Raw genomic sequence first — 21493 nt, forward strand, 5'->3', positions numbered from 1 at the left:
TCAAGCTAATGAGGAGAGAGTAAGTGAACAAAAATGATTGTCATAAAGTGGTCTGGTTGATTTCTGACTGTGAAGGGTGAGAAGAGAGGGTGTAAGGGAAAGGAGAAAAAGCTATCTAGTGGGCCTACTGCTAGTTCATAAATGAGAAAAGAAAAGAATTTACTCCAGGTGATACGGTGAATTACACATCTATTACCTTCATGCAAGTCAATGCTTGCATTGGTTTCCCTCTTATAAAAACTGATTAGTGACTAAAAACTTAGGCAGACCTTGATGTTAGAGTATTCTATTGGGGAGGTATCTTCAGGGAAACAGACTTGCATACTAAATAAAGAATTGTGTTTCTCTTATCTGTTATGAATACACATCTATCTTCTACAAAAAAATGAGATCAGTTAATATTAAGCCTGTCCTGTTATTTACAGGGTAAGAGCATATAATCATACTTTATTTAAGAAAGAAATGAGTATTTTTATCTGTCCATCCGTAAGTTTTAGAGGCTAATAAGATGCCTGTTTTCTTGCAAAGTAGGTCACTTAAAGTCCATCCTAAAAATTGTTCAGCACAATATTTAGTACTGTTGAGGAAAAACATTATGAATAAAAATCACAGTACTGGCAGAATAGAAAAGATGCTATTAACAGAGATTTTGTCAAAACTAAAATTGAGTAGAAATTATTCAGTAAATATATTTACTGAAAATATAATTTTCAATAAAATCTGATTTCCAATTTCTTGGCATAAAAAATTTCATTCTTTTAGAAACCAACTGTAATCAGTAATTTTAGCTGACCATTACTTGATACAATCAGAGGACTTCTGCATTTCAGTTTGCTGTTGTTGTTTAGTCACTAAGTTGTGTCCAACTCTTTGTGACCCCATGGACTGTAGCCCAGCACAGTCCTCAGTCAGTTCAGTCGCTCAGTCATGTCAGACTCTTTGCAATCCCAAGGACTGTGCAGGCCAGGCCTCCCTGTCCATCACCAACTCCCGGAGTTCACTCGAACTCACATCCATTGAGTCAGTGATGCCATCCGACCATCTCATCCTCTGTCATCCCGTTCTCCTCCCACCTTCAATCTCCTCTGCCCATGACATTTCCCAGGCAAGATAATGGAGTGGTTTGCCATGCCTTCCTCCATGACCCAACCTAGGGATCAAACCTACGTCTCCTGCATTGGCAGAAGGGTTTTTTTTTTAATCACTGAGCCACCAGGGAAGCCCCACATTTCAGTTTAAATTTGTTTTAAAAAATGAGGCCAGAGTCAAAAGACATAACTTCAAATCACTTAGGTCTGAATTGTAGTATGAACAAAGTTCTACTTGTAACTATTACTGCTTTTTTGAGACAGATCATCATTATTAACTTCATTTATTTAAAGTATACATGACCTATGTATATCATATGGAAAAGTAAGGGCCCTGATCAAAAGAATTATGCAAATGAACTTTAAAAAAGGGAGATGGTACTAAGGCAATATAGCTTAGAATTCCTAACAGCTTAGTCTGCTCTGAGTGACTATTATCAAGACAGACTTTTTTTTCTATTTCCCTCTAGAGTCTGCCTACTCAGCCTGGATGGAAGCCAAACTCCAAGAACCAACTTTACTGGCCAAGCTGATGAAGACTGGCTGTACTCCAATTTCAGATTAGTTCAGCAAGGGTCACCAATTTAGCAATAGAAAGATGATACAATTAAAATCATTGTCAGCAGGATATTTGCTTTGTATTGTTTTTCTAGCAACAGTGACAGATTTGAACATATCCATTCCATAAACTTGAATGTCCCTTGCCCTAACACTTCTGTAATCTGTGACTTTGAAAGATTTTTTGTTTGTGTGAAGCTATCACATATGATACCAAGATCAGTGATGTGGGCTTCAGATATATACCAAGCTTAAGTAACTGAAATAACTGTCTATTAAATCCAAATGTTGTTACGGATAGGGACTTTCCTATATAACAACAAAGCTAAAACTTGAATTAAGACTCCTGCCTTAATGCTTTTCCAACTAAACCATAATGCCATTTTTCACATGTGCTCTGTCATTTATAATAGGCTATCTGCAGCTATATATAAGGGTGTTGAGAATGCCAGTGAGTACCTTTCAACTAGCTTAGAATGTGGATTAATAAAATTCAACAATCATCAGATCTGTTGTTCAGACACTAAGTTGTGTCCGACTCCAACTCTGCGACCCCGTGGACTGTAGCCCACCAGGTTTCTCTGTCCATTGGATTTCCCAGGCAAGAGTACTGGAGTGGGCTGCCTCTCTCTTCTCCAGGGGATCTTCCTGACTGAATCCATGTCTCCTGTGTTACAGGCGGATTCTTTACTGCAGAGCCACTGGGGAAGTCCAATTATCAGATTATATTAATACTTATCAGAAATGAAATGAAATGAAAGTGAGAAAGTGGGATCACATTCTTGGAGAGTCTGATAAAGTATGAATTAAACAGATTTAAGTTATTATTCCAAAGGCCTTCAATACCACAGCAGAATTTGCAAAACATATTTTGAAATGGATAATGGTTATAAATATGGATTGACTAATACAGTAGGATCTCTATAACTTCTTTTTGAGGATATGAAAACAATAGACATCCCAGTCACTACATAACTCAAAGTCAAAAGACTTTATATTATAGAGATGTTTTACTTACATTTACATGTAAAAGTAAATAATTTTATAAAACATATGAATATCTGTGTAATGACTTCAAGGGCATTCTGTTACTATTTGCTATGCTCTTTTCCACAAATGAATGCAGATTCTGCTAAATCTGGGCTCTTGGCACTAAAATATGCCTCGAGGTTTACTTGGTTTATAAATGGCTTTCAGAAAATCACCCCAAATAACTACACAGTTCAGCTTTAGAAGAGTTTCTATTATATATGTTTCCCAAATTAGTAAAGTTCTTACGTAAATAATTTATGGGCTGGTAATGACTGATTTTATTTATTTATTTATTTTTTGCTTTTCAAATAAGTTATACCACTGTGATTGTTACTGATTTATACAAAACAAATTAAAGACTTATAATCCCATGGTCACTGTAGTGTTACTCACAATAGCCAAAATATGGAAACAACCTAAGTGTCCATTAATAAATGGTAAAGCTGTGGTATATACACAATGAAATATTTATTATTCAGCCACTGAAAATAAACTGGAATCAAGATTGCTGGGAGAAATATCAATAACCTCAGATATGCAGATGACACCATCCTTATGGCAGACAGTGAAGAGGAATTGAAGAGCCTCTTGATGAAAGTAAAAGAAGAGAGTGAAAAAGTTGGCTTAAAGCTTAACATTCAGAAAACGAAGATCACGGTATCTGATCCCATCACTTCATGGCAAATAGATGGGGAAACAGTGACAGACTTTATTTTCTGGGCTCCAAAATCACTGCAGATGGTGACTGCAGCCATGAAATTAAAAGATACTTCCTCCTTGGAAGAAAAGCTATGACCAACCTAGACAGCATATTAAAAAGAAGAGACATTACTTTGCCAACAAAAGTCTGTCTAGTCAAAGCTATGGTTTTTTCCAGTAGTCATGTATGGATGTGAGAGTCGGACTATAAAGAAAGCTGAGCACCAAAGAATTGATGCTTTTGATCTGTGGTGTTGGAGAAAACTCTTGAGAGTCCCTTGGACTGCAAGGAGATCCAACCAGGCAATCCTAAAGGAAATCAGTCCTGAGTATTCATTGGAAGGACTGATGCTGAAGCTGAAACTCCAATACTCTGGCCACCTGATGCGAAGAGCTGACTCACTGGAAAAGACCCTGATGCTGGGAAAGACTGAAGGCAGGAGGAGAAGGGGACAACAGAGGATGAGATGGTTGGATGGCATCACCGACTCAATGGACATGAGTTTGAGCCAGCTCTGGGAGTTGGTGATGGACAGGGAAGCTTGGAGTTCTGCAGTCCATGGGGTCACAAAGAATCAGACACGATTGAGCGACTGAACTGAAAAAGAAGTACATGTTGTCATTTGCCACAACATGGATGGATCTTAAGAACATTTAAGCTAAGTGAAGTACGTCAGAGAAGGACAAACACTATATGCTATCACTTTCATGTAGAAGCTAAAATGCTGAATGCAGAGAAACGAAGACCTCAGTGGCAGTTACCAGGGCACTGGGCTGGGGGAAAGGAATCAAGCTGTTGGTCAAAGAGTACAGACTTCTGGCTCGTAGACGAATAAGTTCTGGGAATCTAATAAACAGCAAAGTGATTATAGTCAATACTGTATTATATATTTGAAAGTTACTAAGAGTAGATTTTGAATGTTCTCACCACAGAAAAAGAATTGGTAATAATTTGACCTCACAGAGGTGCTAGCTAACACAATCATTTGCAGTATGTATAAATGTATCAAATCAACACACTGCACACCTTGAACTTACACAATGTTACACGTCAATTATATCTCAAACTGAAAAAAATTAAGACTTAGGAGAAGCTCTAGGGAAATATAGATCTGAAAAGCTAGGTTCCATGCTAAGTTTTTTTAAGGATTATATTAAAATGATACGACTTATGGCAACTGACTTAATAGGCAACTTAAAAATGTTAATCTTTTGAGAGTATAAACACACTTTCAGATGCATTTTTGTAAAAGTGAACAGAGAAATTCAAGAAGGAAGACAAATTTAGTTTAGACTCCATTTACTGATACCACTTAAGACTATATCACAGATGATATTAATAAACAGTGCTAAATTATGTTATGGATATATAACACAGCCAAAAGTACTTCTTTCTTAAAATTTTAGCCATTGAAAACCATGTGACAAATTCTATAAAATTTAGGGATTTACATATTTTGGCTTTTGATTTCTATTTGGAGAAAACCAAACAATCAAGGAAGTATTAGTTTGTTTTCTATCAATGCATTGAGTGCGTGCTATGTCACTGCAGTCGTGTCTGACTCTGTGAGACTCTACGGACCATAGTCTGCCAGGCTCCTCTGTCCATGGGATTCTCCAGGTGGAATACTGGAGTGGGTTGTTGTGCCCTCCTCCAGGGGATCTTCCCAACCCAAGGACTGAAACTGCATCTCTTATGTCTCCTGCATTGCCAGGCGGGTTCTTTACCACTTTCTAATTTAGTCATGTGATTTTAGTCATTTTCATGGCTATTGGATAACAAAAAAGGCTATTGGTTTGTGTAATTTCTGAACTTAATTCAAGCAATCAGTGATAAATCAACAGCATTTATTGGTTTATCTAATACTGGGGCATATAAATGTATATGATATTTTTCTCATCCTCAAAAGAATTTTTACCCTAATTAAAGAAAGAAAAAAAAAGCTCTAATACATAAGGGACAATTAACCAGTCACCTGAGTCAATAAATGTGTAAAACACCTATGTGTTTATATGCACAATATTGCACACGCACTGCATGTCAAGCATTCTACCAATTGCACTCAAGGATAAATAACCTTGGCTTATGAGCTCTGGAGTGGAAACATCACTATTTTTTTCTGTTTCTTCGCTCTCAAAACTGCAGAGTGAAAAACTCTCTTACTTTCTCCATCTCAGTTTTTCTCTGCAGATTCTTTCCCCTGTCACTACCAAGACCTCAGGTGAGGGCCCTACACACCCAAGGGGCTCCGGGCGAAGTCAGGCGCCCCTCCCTCTGCCTGGATGTTCCTTCCCCGCTCTTCAAGGCCGCTTCTGAAGGCTGACTGATGGAGGCTTCAAGGAGGCCTCTTCTTCCGAAGCAGACATATCCCTACCTGTCCTCTACCTTTGATCTCTTCTTGTATGATACTTTTCAAAACAGCAATTATACAGTTATTTAATTATTTTTCTTTGTCTCCCAACTTAAGTTTAAACACCAGGGGAGCAGAGACATCTGTCTTGTACACTGATGTAGTCACAGTATCCAGCACTCAGATATCTCAAAAGAATATAAAAGGAATCATGAGATCAGGGAGTGCTGAAGTAGCTATGGAGACAATTGGGGCTCTTTTGGGCTCCCAGAGCACTCCATGAATCACTCTCTCTGTATCATCACCATCGCCACCAAATACATGTTCTACTGCCTCACGAAGGTCCTGAGGGCAATCTTAGTCCCTTTGTCCCAACACACAGACAAGGTCAATAAATGATTTCAAACGCACATTTTAAATGACCTATTAAAAAAAAATGATCTAAAGATGGGTAACTTCCAGAAATAGCTGGTCAAGCTTAGCTTGACCACACTTTTGCATGTGGCTAATGGTAGTTTTTACATATATAATGTGTTAGCTAAATAATTCCTAATCCATGTCATTATATGTGCATATATATACATACATATAGAAACACTCTGAAAAGACCATTGTGCTTTCCAGGTTTCCCTAATCTCTACACGTCTTTAGAATCACTGGTTTATAGTACAGCTACTTTAAACCTCTTTACCTTTAGATAAAATTTAGAATGTACTTTTCAACTATTCAAGGCCTATGACCATATTTTGCAGAGTACTTTGAAGCTATTTACAAGTTTAAACTCTCTGTTCTCAAGAAATGTTTGTTATGAGACCCTCTGTAGATGCTACTAAGTTGCAATACCCTTACAGGAAAATCCAACAACTCTTAGGAAAAGTGTTTCAAATGTTTGATCATGTCATGAAGTCTTTGGAAATATAAAGGTTAGCTCTAAGCAGCATTAAAACCATTAGTCAGCTACCTGGTAAACACCCAGATTATATTCTTTAATGATATTATTAGATCAATAAACTAAAGAGCAAAGATATCACATCTAAGTAAATTTAATGTGTCCCATACTCACATAAATAACCCAAATCTAAGATTCCCCAATGATTTCCCTTTGCTTGCAACTATATATCATTAAGAATATCATGACTGTACTCATATACAAGCATACACACAAAACTCTATTAAGATATCTGTCAATGTAAATAACTACAAAATCAACAAGACCATGTTGATTTAACCTGAATACATAGTACATTCTCAAATAAATTAAATGCCTACAGACCCACCACTCACTGGTGAATTTCAACTACATATTCAAAGACTATTGTGCCAAACAACAAATGAATTTTGTTAATTGTCATCTTTTTCAAGTTTGGTCTCCACATGGCTTAAAATTTCTTCAGGATGAATTAGGGGAAAACTGGGGCAGAGAAACAGAGGATTAGAATCAAATTCTAATTCTGATATCTATAGATTTTACTAGAAAAACTCCCTAACTTCCTAACACCTCAGGATTTTTTTTTCCTGGAAATGGAGAAATTATATCTGTTTTACTTCTCATGAGACAATTGTGAAATAAAATGAGTAGAGATAAAACTATAAAAAATTTAAAAGTATAAAAATATAAGTTTAGCTATTTAAACTCACTTAAAAGTGGAGAGTGAAAAAGTTGGCCTAAAGCTCAGCATTCAGAAAATGAAGATCATGGCATCCGGTCCCATCACTTCATGGGAAATAGATGGGGAAACAGTGGAAACAGTGTCAGACTTTATTTTGGGGGGCTCCAAAATCACTGCAGATGGTGACTACAGCCATGAAATTAAAAGACACTTACTCCTTGGAAGAAAAGTTATGACCAACCTAGATAGTATATTCAAAAGCAGAGACATTACTTTGCCGACTAAGGTCTGTCTAGTCAAGGCTATGGTTTTTCCAATGGGCACGTATGGCTGTGAGAGTTGGACTGTGAAGAAAGCTGAGCACTGAAGAATTGATGCGTTTGAACTGTGGTGTTGGAGAAGACTCTTGAGAGTCCCCTGGACTGCAAGGAGATCCAACCAGTCCATTCTGAAGGAGATCAACCCTGGGACTTCTTTGGAAGGAATGATGCTAAAGCTGAATCTCCAGTACTTTGGCCACCTCATGCAAAGAGTTGACTCATTGGAAAAGACTCTGATGCTGGGAGGGATTGGGGGCAGGAGGAGAAGGGGACGGCAGAGGATGAGATGGCTGGATGGCATCATGGACTCGATGGACATGAATCTGAGTGAACTCCAGGAGTTGGTGATGGACAGGGAGGCCTGGCATGCTGCGATTCATGGGGTTGCAAAGAGTCAGACACGACTGAGCGACTGAACTGAACTGAACTGAAGGCCCTTTAATAAACAGACTTTTATACACACTATACCACTTAAGGGATTTGATTTAGGTCATACCTGAATGCTCTAGTGGTTTTCCCTACTTTCTTCAATTTAAGTCTGAATTTGGCAATAAAAAGTTCATGATCTGAGCCACAGTCAGCTCCTGGTCTTGTTTTTGTTGACTGTATAGAGCTTCTCCATCTTTGGCTACAAAGAATATAATCAATCTCATTTCGGTGTTGACCATCTGGTGATGTCTATGTGTAGAGTCTTCTCTTGTGTTGTTGGAAGAGGGTGTTTGCTATGACCAGTCAGTGTGTTCTCTTGGCAAAACTCTATTATCCTTTGCCCTGCTTCATCTACTCCAAGGCCAAATTTGCCTGTTACTCCAGGTATCTCTTGACTTCCTACTTTTGCATTCCAGTCCTCTATAAAGAGAAGGACATCTTTTTTGGGTGTTAGTTCTAGAATGTCTTGTAGGTCTTCATAGAACCATTCAACTTCAGCTTCTTCAGCATTACTGGTTGGGGCATAGGCTTGGATTACTATGATACTGAATGGTTTGCTTTGGAAACGAACCGAGATCATTCAATCATTTTTGAGCTTGCATCCAAGTACTGCATTTTGGATTCTTTTGTTGACCATGATGGCTACTCCATTTCTTCTAAGGGATTCTTGCCCACAATAGTAGGTATAATGGTCATCTGAGTTAAATCCACCCATTCCAGGCCATTTTAGTTCACTGATTCCTAAAATGTCGATGTTCACTCTTGCCATCTCCTGTTTGACCACTTCCAATTTGCCTTGATTTATGGACCTAACATTCCAGGTTCCTACACAATATTGCTCTTTACAGCATCAGACCTTACTTCTATCTCCAGTCACATCCACATCAAGACCATCCCCAAGAAAAAGAAACATAAAGAAGCAAAATGGCTGTCTGAGGAGGCCTTACGAATAGCTCTGAAAAGAAGAGAAGTGAAAAGCAAAGGAGAAAAGAAAAGATGCACCCATTTGAATGCAGAGTTCCAAAGAATAACAAGGAGGGGTAAGAAAGCCTTCCTCAGTGATCAGTGCAAAGAAATAGAGGAAAACAATAGCATGGTAAAGACTAGAAATCTCTTCATGAAAATTAGAGACCAAGGGAATATTTCATGCAAAGATGGGTTCAATAAAGGACAGAAATGGTATGATATTAAGATAGAAGATATTAACAGAAACAGAAGTTATTAAGAAGAATACACAGCAGAAGGATACAAAAAAGAGCTTCACCACCCAGATAATCATGATGGTGTGGTCACTCACCTAGAGCCAGACATCCTGAAATGAAAAGTCAAGTGGGCCTTAGGAAGAATCACTACAAACAAAGTTCGTGGAGGTGATAGAATTCCAGTTGAGCTATTTCAAATCTTGAAAGATGATGCTGTGAAAGTGCTGCACTCAATATGCCAGCAAATTTGGAAAACCCAGCAGTGGCCACAGGACTGGAAAAGGTCAGTTTTCATTCCAATCCCTAAGAAAGGCAATGCCAAAGAATGCTCAAACTACCGCACAACTGCACTCATCTCACATGTTACTGCTACTGCTATTGCTAAGTCGCTTCAGTCGTGTCTGACTCTGTGCGACCCCATAGATGGCAGCCCACCTGGCTCCCCCATCCCTGGGATTCTCCAGGCAAGAACATTGGAGCGGGTTACCATTTCCTTCTCCAATGCATGAAAGTGAAAAGTGAAAGTGAAGTCGCTCAGTCGTGTCCGACTCTCAGTGACCCCACGGACTGTGGTCCCCCAGGCTCCCCCGTCCATGGGATTTTCCAGGCAAGAGTGCTGGAGTGTAAGACTATACTTTCAGGGGTCATTTCTATAGTTTGTTACTAGAGAAGTTTCTCTGATCGTGTAGAGCACCCGAAACCACGAGGAGGAGATGCAGTGTTCTCTCCTGAGCGTGAAGCCGGTCCTTGGTGTTGCTTCTGCAGCTGCCATTGACCATTGATGATCGGAGAGTAAGAGGGGGAGGACACCATCTGAGTGGTTTCACTAAAAAAAAAAAAAAAAAGAGTGCTGGAGTGGGGTGCCATTGCCTTCTCCGCATCTCACATGCTAGTAATGTTCAAAATTCTCCAAGGCAGGCTTCAGCAATACGTGAACTGTGAACTTCCTGATGTTCAAGCTGGTTTTAGAAAAGGCAGAGGAACCAGAGATCAAATTGCCAATATCTGCTGGATCATCGAAAAAGCAAGAGAGTTCCAAAAAAACAAAAATTTATTTCTGCTTTATTGACTATGCCAAAGCCTTTGACTGTGTAGATCATAACAGACTGTGGAAAATTCTGAAAGAAGTGGGAATACCAGACCACCTGCCTCCTTAGAAATCTGTATGTAGGTCAAGAAGCAACAGTTAGAACTGGACATGGAACAACAGACTGGTTCCAAATAGGAACACCAAGGTTGTATATTGTCACCCTGGTTATTTAACTTATATGCAGAGTACAGCATGAAAAATGCTGGGCTGGAGGAAGCACAAGCTGGAATCAAGACTGCTGGGAGAAATATCAATACCCTCAGATATGCAGGTGACACCATCCTTATGGCAGAAAGTGAAGAACTAAAGAGCCTTTTGATGAAAGTGAAAGAGGAGAGTGAAAAAGTTGACTTAAAACTCAACGTTCAGAAAACTAAGATCATGGCATCTAGTCCCATCACTTCATGGCAAATAGATGAGGAAACAGTGGAAACAGTGTCAGACTTTATTTTGTGGGGCTCCAAAATCACTGCAGATGGTGATTGCAGCCATGAAATTAAAAGATGCTTGTTCCTTGGAAGAAAAGTTATGACCAACCTAGACAGTATATTAAAAAGCAGAGGCATTACTTTGCCAATAAAGGTCCGTCTAGTCAAGGCTATGGTTTTTCCAGTAGTCACGTATAGATGGGAGAGTTAGGCTATAAAGAAAGCTGAATGCTGAAGATTTGATGCTTTTGAGCTGTGGTGTTGGAGAAGACTCTTGAGAGTCCCTTGGAGTGCAAGGAGATCCAACCAGTGCGTCCTAAAGGAAATCAGTCCTGAATATGCATTGGAAGGACTGATGGTGAAGTGGAAACTCCAATACTTTGGCCACCTGATACAAAGAGCTGACTCATTGGAAAAGACCCTGATGCTTGGAAAGCTTGAAGGGAGGAGAAGGGGATGACAGAGGATGAGATGGTAGGATGGCCTCACCGACTCAATGGAGATGAGTTTGAGTAGGCTCCGGGAGTTGGTGACAGACAGGGAGGCCTGGCATGCTCAGTCCATGAGGTCGCAAAGAGTTGGACATGACTGAGCGACTGAACTGAACTGATACCACCGAAGAGTTAGAGGCCCTAAGGATAGTGCACATAGCTTAATATTCAGAGTTCTGAACTGAAATAAACTGACTATTATGAGATGAAAGTAGATAATAAGAACCTACAGGGAACTGTTCTCAATACTCTGTAATGACCTATATGGGAAAAGAATCATGTCTAACTGAGTCATTTTTCTGTACAGCAGAAACTAACACACCACCATAAATCAATTATATTCTAATAAAAATTATTTTAAAAATACAAAGGATCTCTTGAGAAAGAAAATGAAGAACAAAGATGATCTTTCTCTTAACTGGTATCACTGAACTTAAGTGAATTCAAAGGAAGGAGTATTATTCCCTGGCCTTTTGAGGCATAATGCTTTCCACAAATTAGTCTAGAATTTGTATTAAACTGTGAATTATGACTCACAGATGAGACATCAAACACTATTTGAAGTGTTAAATCCCTACACTATTATTTCCAGCTGTAGCAATATATTGTGTGTATGCTTAATTGTGTCTGATTCTGTGACCCCATGGACTGCAGCCCATCAGGCTCCTCTGTCCATACTGGAGTGGGTTGCCATGCCCTCCTCAACAATATATTACCTATTAAATTTTTACTTTCTCAGAGGACAGCATATCAGACTTCACCACTTTCCATTGGCTAATACTATGTTTCAAAGTGAGCCACTATATAAAGCAAGCTTCTTTCAGTTTGCTGGTTATGATTTAATACTACTCAAATCCATTTCCAAATATAGAAGATTTAATTGTCATTAATGGTTTCAAACTATAAGTCTAGTTATTAGACAGTATTACAATTCAGAAATTCATCTCATTATAATAATCCACCCAAGGACATTACAATACTATGCGATTTCCTCTGCTAGTGTTCTAATTTTAAATGAGTTTATCGCTGAAAAGTAATAACTAATGAAACACACATTTTGAATCCATAATGCCATCTGGAAGGAATTTCAATAATTTTAATTATGTGTGCACGTAATGCAAAAGCATAGGACACTTCTTTTTCTTAATGTTCTATTTAAAGATGAAGATGGCTAATGACTTACACAGTCTAATCTTTTTATGTAGCACAGTAACATATCAATGTTCTTAATGATTATAAACTCAGTACTAAATCTCACACCCAGCCACAGACCACCACAAGAGGATATCTTACTCATTTCCTGGACTGAGGCAGGATCATTTCAAGACAATCAAGAGAAGGGCCTTTTAAATCATTACTCACCCCTGCCTCCCTCTCTTACTTAACCAGCTTAGAGTGATGAAGCAATTTTCTTAAAAGAATACTACCAGTGGCATAGTCAGAAGAACCCAAGCTCATCTTTTTGTTTCTGAGAGCTATATGATGGTAAGAACATGTTTTATTTTTAGAGACCGACAAATGATCACAAACCATTATATTATTCACACTTCCTCCCAGGAAACTATTCTCTCTAGAATTATATCAGGCTCAGGATATATTTTATAAACTGTTCCCATAATAAGATAGGCACTGATGCAAGATAGCCCTTCTAAGTTTTAAAGATCAGAAAAGGAATATTGTTAAGGTGATGACTAGTGCAGTTATATTTCTTCATTATTTCTGAAGCACAGATTCACCAATTTTAACATTTACTTTCTATGACAGATTTGTTAGAAGAGCACATACTATATTAGATGCTAGCATATCTGAGAGGAAAAGAAAGTGCTCTACTTTTTTAAATCAGAAAATAACTTCTCAGTATTATATATCATTTTTGATACTAAAAAAAATCAGTATGGGCAAGAGAAACCAAGTTCAAAATTATTCTTAAAGAAGCTTTTTTAATATTAATGGTTACACATAAAGTTTATCAATAATTTCATAGTTATTCTCAAACTAACTGTTTAGTTTGTGTTCTTCTCATTATTATGAGGTTAGGATTTCCAAAATACTATTCTCCCTGCAGTGTTTAAACATATCAGCATTAAAGGTGATAAAGAGTAATATACTATGAACCAATTTATATGGTTCATATCAGTAGTTGATCTGAATGTACACATAAAATGCTTAATGAGGGTTTATTACGAAAATGTTGAGAAGAGGGATAAAACCAAGTTAGCTGAAGAAAGGCCCCTGCCTCCCTCTCTTACTTAACCAGCTTAGAGTGATGAAGCAATTTTCTTAAAAGAATACTACCAGTGGCATAGTCAGAAGAACCCAAGCTCATCTTTTTGTTTCTGAGAGCTATATGATGAATAGCGGTGAATAATTACCTCCGCTATATAAGTTAAAAAGGTTAACAATTTAAACAACATGAGTGAGTGAATTTAGGGGCATGCATGACAGTAGGGAGCAGCAGGATCTCTGCTAAAATGAAGCTTACAACATTCATCTAAAGCTATTAATTTTTTTTAAGTGAGGAGTTAAAAAATGCAATATTCTGATTTCAAATACTTTCTTGATAGAAACACACTTAACCTAGGACAATGTCCCATTTTTGTAGAATAAGTTATAAAACACACATTTAAGTAATACAGTAATTTAGAAAAGATCTAAATTATTTGTTTACAAATGCCAGATTATAAGCCTGAATTCAGAAATTCCCTTTCACTTGATTTGTCTTTTGAAACTGCACACAGTGAAAACAAAGTAGCAGACACATTTGCTAGCAATTATTTGATAGCATTTAAGAATCTCACTCTAGGAGTCATTATCCGATAACCCACATGCTACATCTAACTTTGATTTGTAAAACTGGGCTGGTTGGCTTATGTGGAAGAGAAAATGTTGTACAAATGTTGTCCAAAATATGTTGCAGGCTAACAAGAATTCTCTATGCATGAGTTTTAGCTAATACTTTCTTCCTTTATTTAATAATGCAAATTTTCTTTCTCTATTTGCTGTGATGTGAAGCAACTGCTTATCAAATCTCGATTCCTACAGCAATCTTATTTTTAATGACAATATTACTAACATTTCACTTCTACCTAATAACAAGAATTTTACTCAAAGCTTAAATTCTGGGCACCTCTTATGAGTTTTTCCTTTATATCTATTTCATTGTATTTCTCATGTTCTACTCATTAGAAATTGATGGCTTGGGTTACATTTTATTTCTCTAAAAGGTATGAGTAATTAAAACTCAACTAAATAAAAGGGGAAACCAGACACTTTTACTTCAGCTTTTCTTTAATTATAATTGTATAAAGGCTCTTTGTTGAAAAAAAATTAATGCAACGTTTCATGCAGTTAAAATTATTTACAAGGATGCTCACTGATAAAATCAAATACAACTTCATCACCCTACTTTCATTTTGATACACCTATAAATACCCATTTGTAACTATTGGAAAGCACTAGTAAACTTTAAAATAAAATCTTGTGTTTGTGGACACTACCAACAAAGAGAGAATGCAAAATGATTAATTCTACACTCTTCTTAGGAACATTTAAAATTTGCCTCACAACATCCCTGTGAGGTGGGTAGTTAAGTGTTCTCATGTGATGACAAAAGAAATGGGCCAAGAAAAGAGTATCAGATTACATCCAGAAAAATAGCTGCATCAAAGTCTTAAAAGAAACAGCATCTACAAATCAGTTCTATCTTGAGGTCTAGGAAAAATTAGGTTGCTTTTTTTCACTATCTTTATCAGGAATAATAGCTATTTTGATTTTTAAGAGGCAGAAAATTTTCTCCATCAAGGGCTTTCAGGCTTCTGAAAATTAGATCGAGCAAATATAATAGCATTTTACCAAAGGAATAAATACAAGATGCCATGCCAAATCATTTCTTTCTTCTGCTACTCAGAGATATCTTAAATGCTATCTAGGCACACTGAGGAACCCATACATTTAAGTATCTTCATTATAGGTACTAGTTCTTTTGACTCTTCAGTTAAATCTGTGACGATTAGAACTGTTTAAAGTGTCATGTTTCATCCATATCAGTTACTCTCTCTCAGTCAGGGCCTATTTGATCTTTTCAATTAGGATAAACTGCAGATCCTCTTCTTCCGTGGAAATGGTGACTCCACTATGTTTCAAAACTAGAGGTGGTCACAGAAGTCATCTATTGAGGAAAACAGGTTGTCTCTGCAGTAGGAAAAAATCTTAATTGAAGAAGAAAAAAAAAACCCCAAAAACCCTTCCAGTAGGTATCAGGATGTCAAGAGTCCAGCTTTCCCATAAAAAGAAAAAATGTTCAAGCAGAAACTTTTTTTAAAGTGGGAAGTAGGGGAAAGGCAACTGAGTTCACTTAGATATGTAACTGTTCTTTATTGTCTCTGCTCAAGATACCTACTCTCTTCAAAACACTAAAATGTGACATTTGTCTAGGGCCTGACACCTAATATGTCCTGTGGGTTATGAGACCTCTAAGATAAAGTATATCTCCTTTGGTATGGAAACAGACTTTCTGACACTGTGTAATAGTAGCAGGATGGCCTAGCTATACCTTTTAAAAGAAGTTGAAGAGGCATGAAGAGGTACTATACAACAGCATTGTTTGTGGAGTCAGAAATACCCAATGATAGTATTCTTCATGTAACTGAACAAATTATTAATATTCATCCTCTATATCTCACGAGAAAAAAATCTATTATTTCACAGAGCCAGAGATGCTTTAGGTCACCTCCTTAATAGTGATTTAACTTGTGAGTAAAGTATAACCTAAAATGATCCAATTACAAAAAACTATTAAGTCAAAGGCTCAAATATACCTCCTAAAATCACTTTTACTAACATGCTTTTCCATAAACTTCATGTTATAGATGCCAAAGCAGCTATGAAGGAAATATTTATATATAATTGTGTCTAAGGTTTCATATTAAGTATCATGGAGAACTTTTACTGCCAAAAATTTCAAATTAAAAAAAATTTTGGTTACCAAGTAAATGAGAGTAAAAAAAAGATTTGACTAAGTCTACCTAGTGATTTAATTTTCTACTTTCTATGCACAGGCAGGTTTTAAACTGTCCTGTAGCATGACTATAACATCTTTATGTTGCTTAAAGGTTAGCATACAAGTGAGCTGAAAACTATATGCATCCAGAAATGAGGTGATGGAATTCCAGTGGAGCTATTTCAAATCCTGAAAGATGATGCTCTGAAAGTGCTGTACTCAATATGTCAGCAAATTTGGAAAACTCAGCAGTGGCCACAGGACTGGAAAAGGTCAGTTTTCATTCCAATCCCAAAGAAAGGCAATGCCAAAGAATGCTCAAACTACCACACAGTTGCACTCATTTCACACGCTAGTAAAGTAATGCTCAAAATTCTCCAAGCCAGGCTTCAACAATATGTGAACCGTGAACTTCCTGATGGTCAAGCTGGTTTTAGAAAAGGCAGAGGAACCAGAGATCAAATGCCCAACATCCGCTGGATCATGCAAAAAGCAAGAGAGTTCCAGAAAAACATCTATTTTTGCTTTATTGACTATGCCAAAGCCTTTGACTGTGTGGATCACAATAAACTGTGGGAAATTCTGAGAGAGATGGGAATACCAGACCACCTGACCAGCCTCTTGAGAAATCTGTATGCAGGTCAGGAAGCAACAGTTAGAACTGGACATGGAACAACAGACTGGTTCCAAATAGGAAAAGGAGTACGTCAAGGATGTATATTGTCACCCTGCTTATTTAACTTCTATGCAGAGTGCATCATGAGAAACACTGGACTGGAAGAAACACAAGCTGGAATCAAGATTGCTGGGAGAAATACCAATAATCTCAGATACGCAGATGACACCACCCTTATAGCAGAAAGTGAAGAGGAACTAAAAAGCCTCTTGATGAAAGTGAAAGAGGAGAGTGAAAAAGTTGTCTTAAAGCTCAACATTAAGAAAACGAAGATCATGGCATCCGGTCCCATCACTTCATGGAAAATATATGGGGAAACAGTGGAAACAGTGTCAGACTTTATTTTGGGGGGCTCCAAAAATCACTGCAGATGGTGACTGCAGCCATGAAATTAAAAGACGCTTACTCTTTGGAAGGAAAGTTATGATCAACCTAGATAGCATATTCAAAAGCAGAGACATTACTTTGCTGACTAAGGTCTGTCTAGTCAAGACTATGGTTTTTCCAGTAGTCATGTATGGATGTGAGAGTTGGACTGTGAAGAAGACTGAGAGCCGAAGAATTGATGCTTTTGAACTGTGGTGTTGGAGAAGACTCTTGAGAGTCCCTTGGACTGCAAGGAGATCCAACCAGTCCATTCTAAAGGAGATCAGCCCTGGGACTTCTTTGGAAGGAATGATGCTAAAGCTGAAACTCCAGTACTTTGGCCACCTCATGCAAAGAGTTGACTCATTGGAAAAGACTCTGATGCTGGGAGGGATTGGGGGCAGGAGGAGAAGGGGATGACAGAGGATGAGATGGCTGGATGGCATCATCGACTCGATGGATGTGAGTCTGAGTGAACTCCGGGAGATGGTGATGGACAGGCAGGCCTGGCGTGCTGCGATTCATGGGGTCGCAAAGAGTCGGACACGACCGAGTGACTGAACTGAACTGAACTGAATATTCACACTAGAAATCAGAGTTATTTGCAATGAATAACTTACTATGTGTATTTCTATTCATATTTAATAAGAACATGCTCTACACTCACTGAAATAATGCTATGATTCATCCAGTGCGTGCGTTCCTGCTTAGTTTTCAGTCGCCTCCGACTCTTTGCGACCCCATGGACTGTAGCCCTCTAGGCCCTTCTGTCCATGAGATTCTCCAAGCAAGAATACTAAAGTGGGTAGCCTTTTCCTTCTCCAGGGGATCTTCCTGACCCAGGGATTGAATCCGGGTCTCCCACATTGCAGGCGGATTCTTTACTGTCTGTATCATCTTTATCTGGTATCATTTTTAAAAGATTATTTACATCTTTCTCTTTTTTAAAAAGGACATTTTTATCGGTTATTTTCTCTTAACTAAAAAATATGAAGAAAAGAGTCAACTATATCACTAACAAAATCAGTTAAGCAAATATACTCCCATCCCCTTGTCTATAAAAGTTCTTCACATATTCTAGAGATAAAAAGCTAGAAAACTGGAAGGTTTCCTATTTTTATGTATGAAAACTGAGGTCCAGAGATGGGCTTTTAAATAAATAACAATTTTACAAGAAAAATTCTTCCTCTCAAATTGAGGTTTTTTTTTTTTCCCTTTAAAATAAACTATTTATTACCTTTTAAGAAGTAAATATAAGAAAAGCATATTGTTATATTTGTGAAAGCATAGATTCTTAAAGCTACCAATTATGAGAAAGAAATCATTATAATCAATCAGACTAAATAGTAATGAAAAAAAAACTAAGAAACTAGGAATATATATGAAAAGCCACAGCTAATAGTGTACTGAACAATGAGTTTTCCCTCTAAGATCAGAAACAAGACAGTGATGTCCGCTCTTGTCACTTCTATTCAGCATCGTACTAAGGTTCCAGACGGGTATAGTCAAGAAAACGAAATAAAAGGCATCAAGAATGGAAAGGAAGAAGTAAAATTATTTCTATTTGCAGACGACATGATTTTGTATATAGAAAATCCTAAGGATGTTACTTAAAAATCTAATAAAACTACTTAGAGTTTGGCAAGTTTATGTTCTACAATGTCACTATAAAAAAATTAACCGTATTTCTATATACAGCATGAACAAGAAACAAGAAACAATTCCATTAATAACAGCATCAAAAAGAATACTTAGGAGTAAATTCAACAAAAGAAGTGCAAAGCTTATACTTTGAAAACTAAACACTGTTGAAAGAAACTAAAGAAGAGATAAGTGGGAAAACATCATTATATTCATGAATTGATAGACTCAACATTAAGACAGGCTTCCCTGGTGGCTCAGATGGTAGAGAAACTGCCTGCAATGTGGGAGACCCAAGTTCGATCCCTGGGTCAGGAAGATCAGATCCCCTGGAGAAGGAACTGGCAACCCACTCCAGTATTCTTGCCTGTAGAATCCCATGGACAGAGGTGCCTGGACAGCTACAGTCCATGGGGTCTCAAGGAGTCAGACATGACTGACAGACTAACACACACACACCCCCCATTAAGACGGCCACCCAAATTTCACTACAGATTCAGCCGAGTTCCTATCAGAACCCCAACTTACTTCTTTATAGAAATTCACAAGCTGATCCAAACGTTCACATGGAAATTCTAGGGACTCATTATAGTCAGAACAATCCTGAAAAGGAAGGATAAAATAGGAGAAAACACATCCCAAATTTCAAAACTTACTACAAAGCTATCATGGTGAAGAACGGCTTAAGGTCAGATCAGTGAGACGGAACTGAGAGTTCAGATACAAACATTTATGGTCAACTGACTTTTCACAAGGACACCAAGAAAACTCAGCAGGAAAAGAACAGTCTTTTCAACAAATGATGCTGGGACAACTGGATATCCACCTGTAAAAGAATTAAGTTGGGCAATCATATCCTACATCATATATGGAAATACTCAATCCTGCACCATATATGGAAATACTCAAAATTGGCCAGTTCTAGATATAAGTTAAAAATCACAGAATTCTCAAGGAAAACACAGGTGTAAATCTTTGTGCCTATGGGCAATGGTTTCTTAGATATGACACCATAAGCACAAACAACAAAAGAAAAAAAAAGGATAAATGAACTTAATTAACAGCTTTTGTGTTGCAAAGGATACCATCAAGAAAGTGAAAAGACAACCTACAGAATTGGAGAAAATATTGATATCCACAAATTATTTAACTTATAAGGAGTTAACATCTAGAATATATAAAGAATTACAACTCAACGACAAAGAGATAAAACCCCAATTTAAAATGGGCAAAGAATCTGAGTAGCTACTTCTTCAGAGATGATATAAAGTGGCCAATAAGCACATGAAAAAATGGTCAACATCAGCCATTAAGGAAGTAAAAATCAAAACCACAAGGAGATACCACAGCACACCTACAAGGAGGGCTATGACAAAAAAGAGAAATTAACAAGTGTTGATGATGCTGTGGAGAAACTGGAACCCTTACATACTGCTGGGGGGGATTCAAAATGGTGCAGCTGCTTTGCATAACAGTCTGGCAGTTCCTTCCAAAGGTTAAACATTGAATCACCATTATGACCCATCAATTCCACTACCAGATATATACTTGGAGAGCTGAAAACCTATGTCCACACAAATACTCATACATAAATGTTCATAGCAGCATTACTCATAACAATGGTGGAACTTCCAGAAAGTGGAAACAATCCAAATGTCTATCATCTGATGAGTGGGTTAATAGAATATTATTTGGCAGCAAAAGAAAATGAAGTATTGACATATGCTACAACATGGATAAACACCGAAAACATCCTAAGTAAAAGAATTCACTCATAAGAGACCATGTATCATATGATTCTATTTATACACAATGTCCAGGACAGACAAATCTACAGAGAAAGTAGATGAGTGATTGCCTAGGACTGGGGGATGTAGGTCGTGTGTGAAGGGCAAGAGGGAAGTGACTGCTAAGGGTACAGGCTAATGAAGTGTTCTAAAATTGACTGTGGTCATGATTGCAGAAACGCTGTTGTACAGTTTTGGTTGTACCCCGAATCACGGAATTATATACTTTAAATAGGTGAATTGTCTAGTATGTGCACTGTAGCTCAATAAAACTGCCAATAACAATATTAATGAGAATATCAAGAGCTAAGTAGACCCTGCTAGAATTAAAAGGTTAAGTAATTCTTCTTCATATGGGTATCTGTGTTAGCTCTGCTCAGGTGAATACATATATATGGGATATTTTTACGTTAATGATGAAGCTGCACCAACTTATTCACCCCTTTCTGTCATCTGAGTGACAGTAAAAGTACATGCATATTTTTCCACACAACACATTTATTCCTTATCTCTTACATGTCTAATGACTAGAAACAGTACGTGCTACCAAGAAATACAACTCAGCGAAGCTTAGCTGGAAGCTAAAACTCTAGAGGGGAGTTCAGCAAGTGATGACAAATATGCGTCGAACAACGATAGAAGAAAAAAAATGAGACAAGGAGAGTCTGAAACGCGATAAAGAAAACAAACCCTCTTGGAGGGTTATGTGATTTTGAAGACAGATTA

The 21493-nt window shown here is 37.5% G+C and overlaps 1 protein-coding gene and 1 pseudogene across 5 annotated transcripts in view; one reads left to right on the top strand and one right to left on the bottom strand.

Moving 5' to 3' along the window:
- The window catches only part of HOMER1 (homer scaffold protein 1), a 158088-nt gene that overhangs the window by 36111 nt on the left and 100484 nt on the right, over positions 1–21493 (bottom strand). Inside the window, exon 6 of one of the 5 annotated variants that reach the window (XM_070292464.1) lies at positions 9894–10115. The exons of 3 other annotated variants lie outside the window; for them this stretch is intronic. In XM_070292464.1, the coding sequence (XP_070148565.1) occupies positions 9953–10115 (163 nt within the window). In that variant the 3' untranslated portion in view covers positions 9894–9952. Of the gene's footprint in view, positions 1–9893; positions 10116–21493 lie in introns of those variants that run through there. One more of the 5 variants, XM_070292465.1, reaches the window with a different exon arrangement.
- Positions 9915–10111, top strand: LOC138444498 (small nucleolar RNA U3; annotated as a pseudogene).

The sequence above is a fragment of the Ovis canadensis genome, chromosome 7 (assembly GCF_042477335.2).
Source record: "Ovis canadensis isolate MfBH-ARS-UI-01 breed Bighorn chromosome 7, ARS-UI_OviCan_v2, whole genome shotgun sequence".
Classification (NCBI taxonomy): Eukaryota; Metazoa; Chordata; class Mammalia; order Artiodactyla; family Bovidae; genus Ovis; species Ovis canadensis.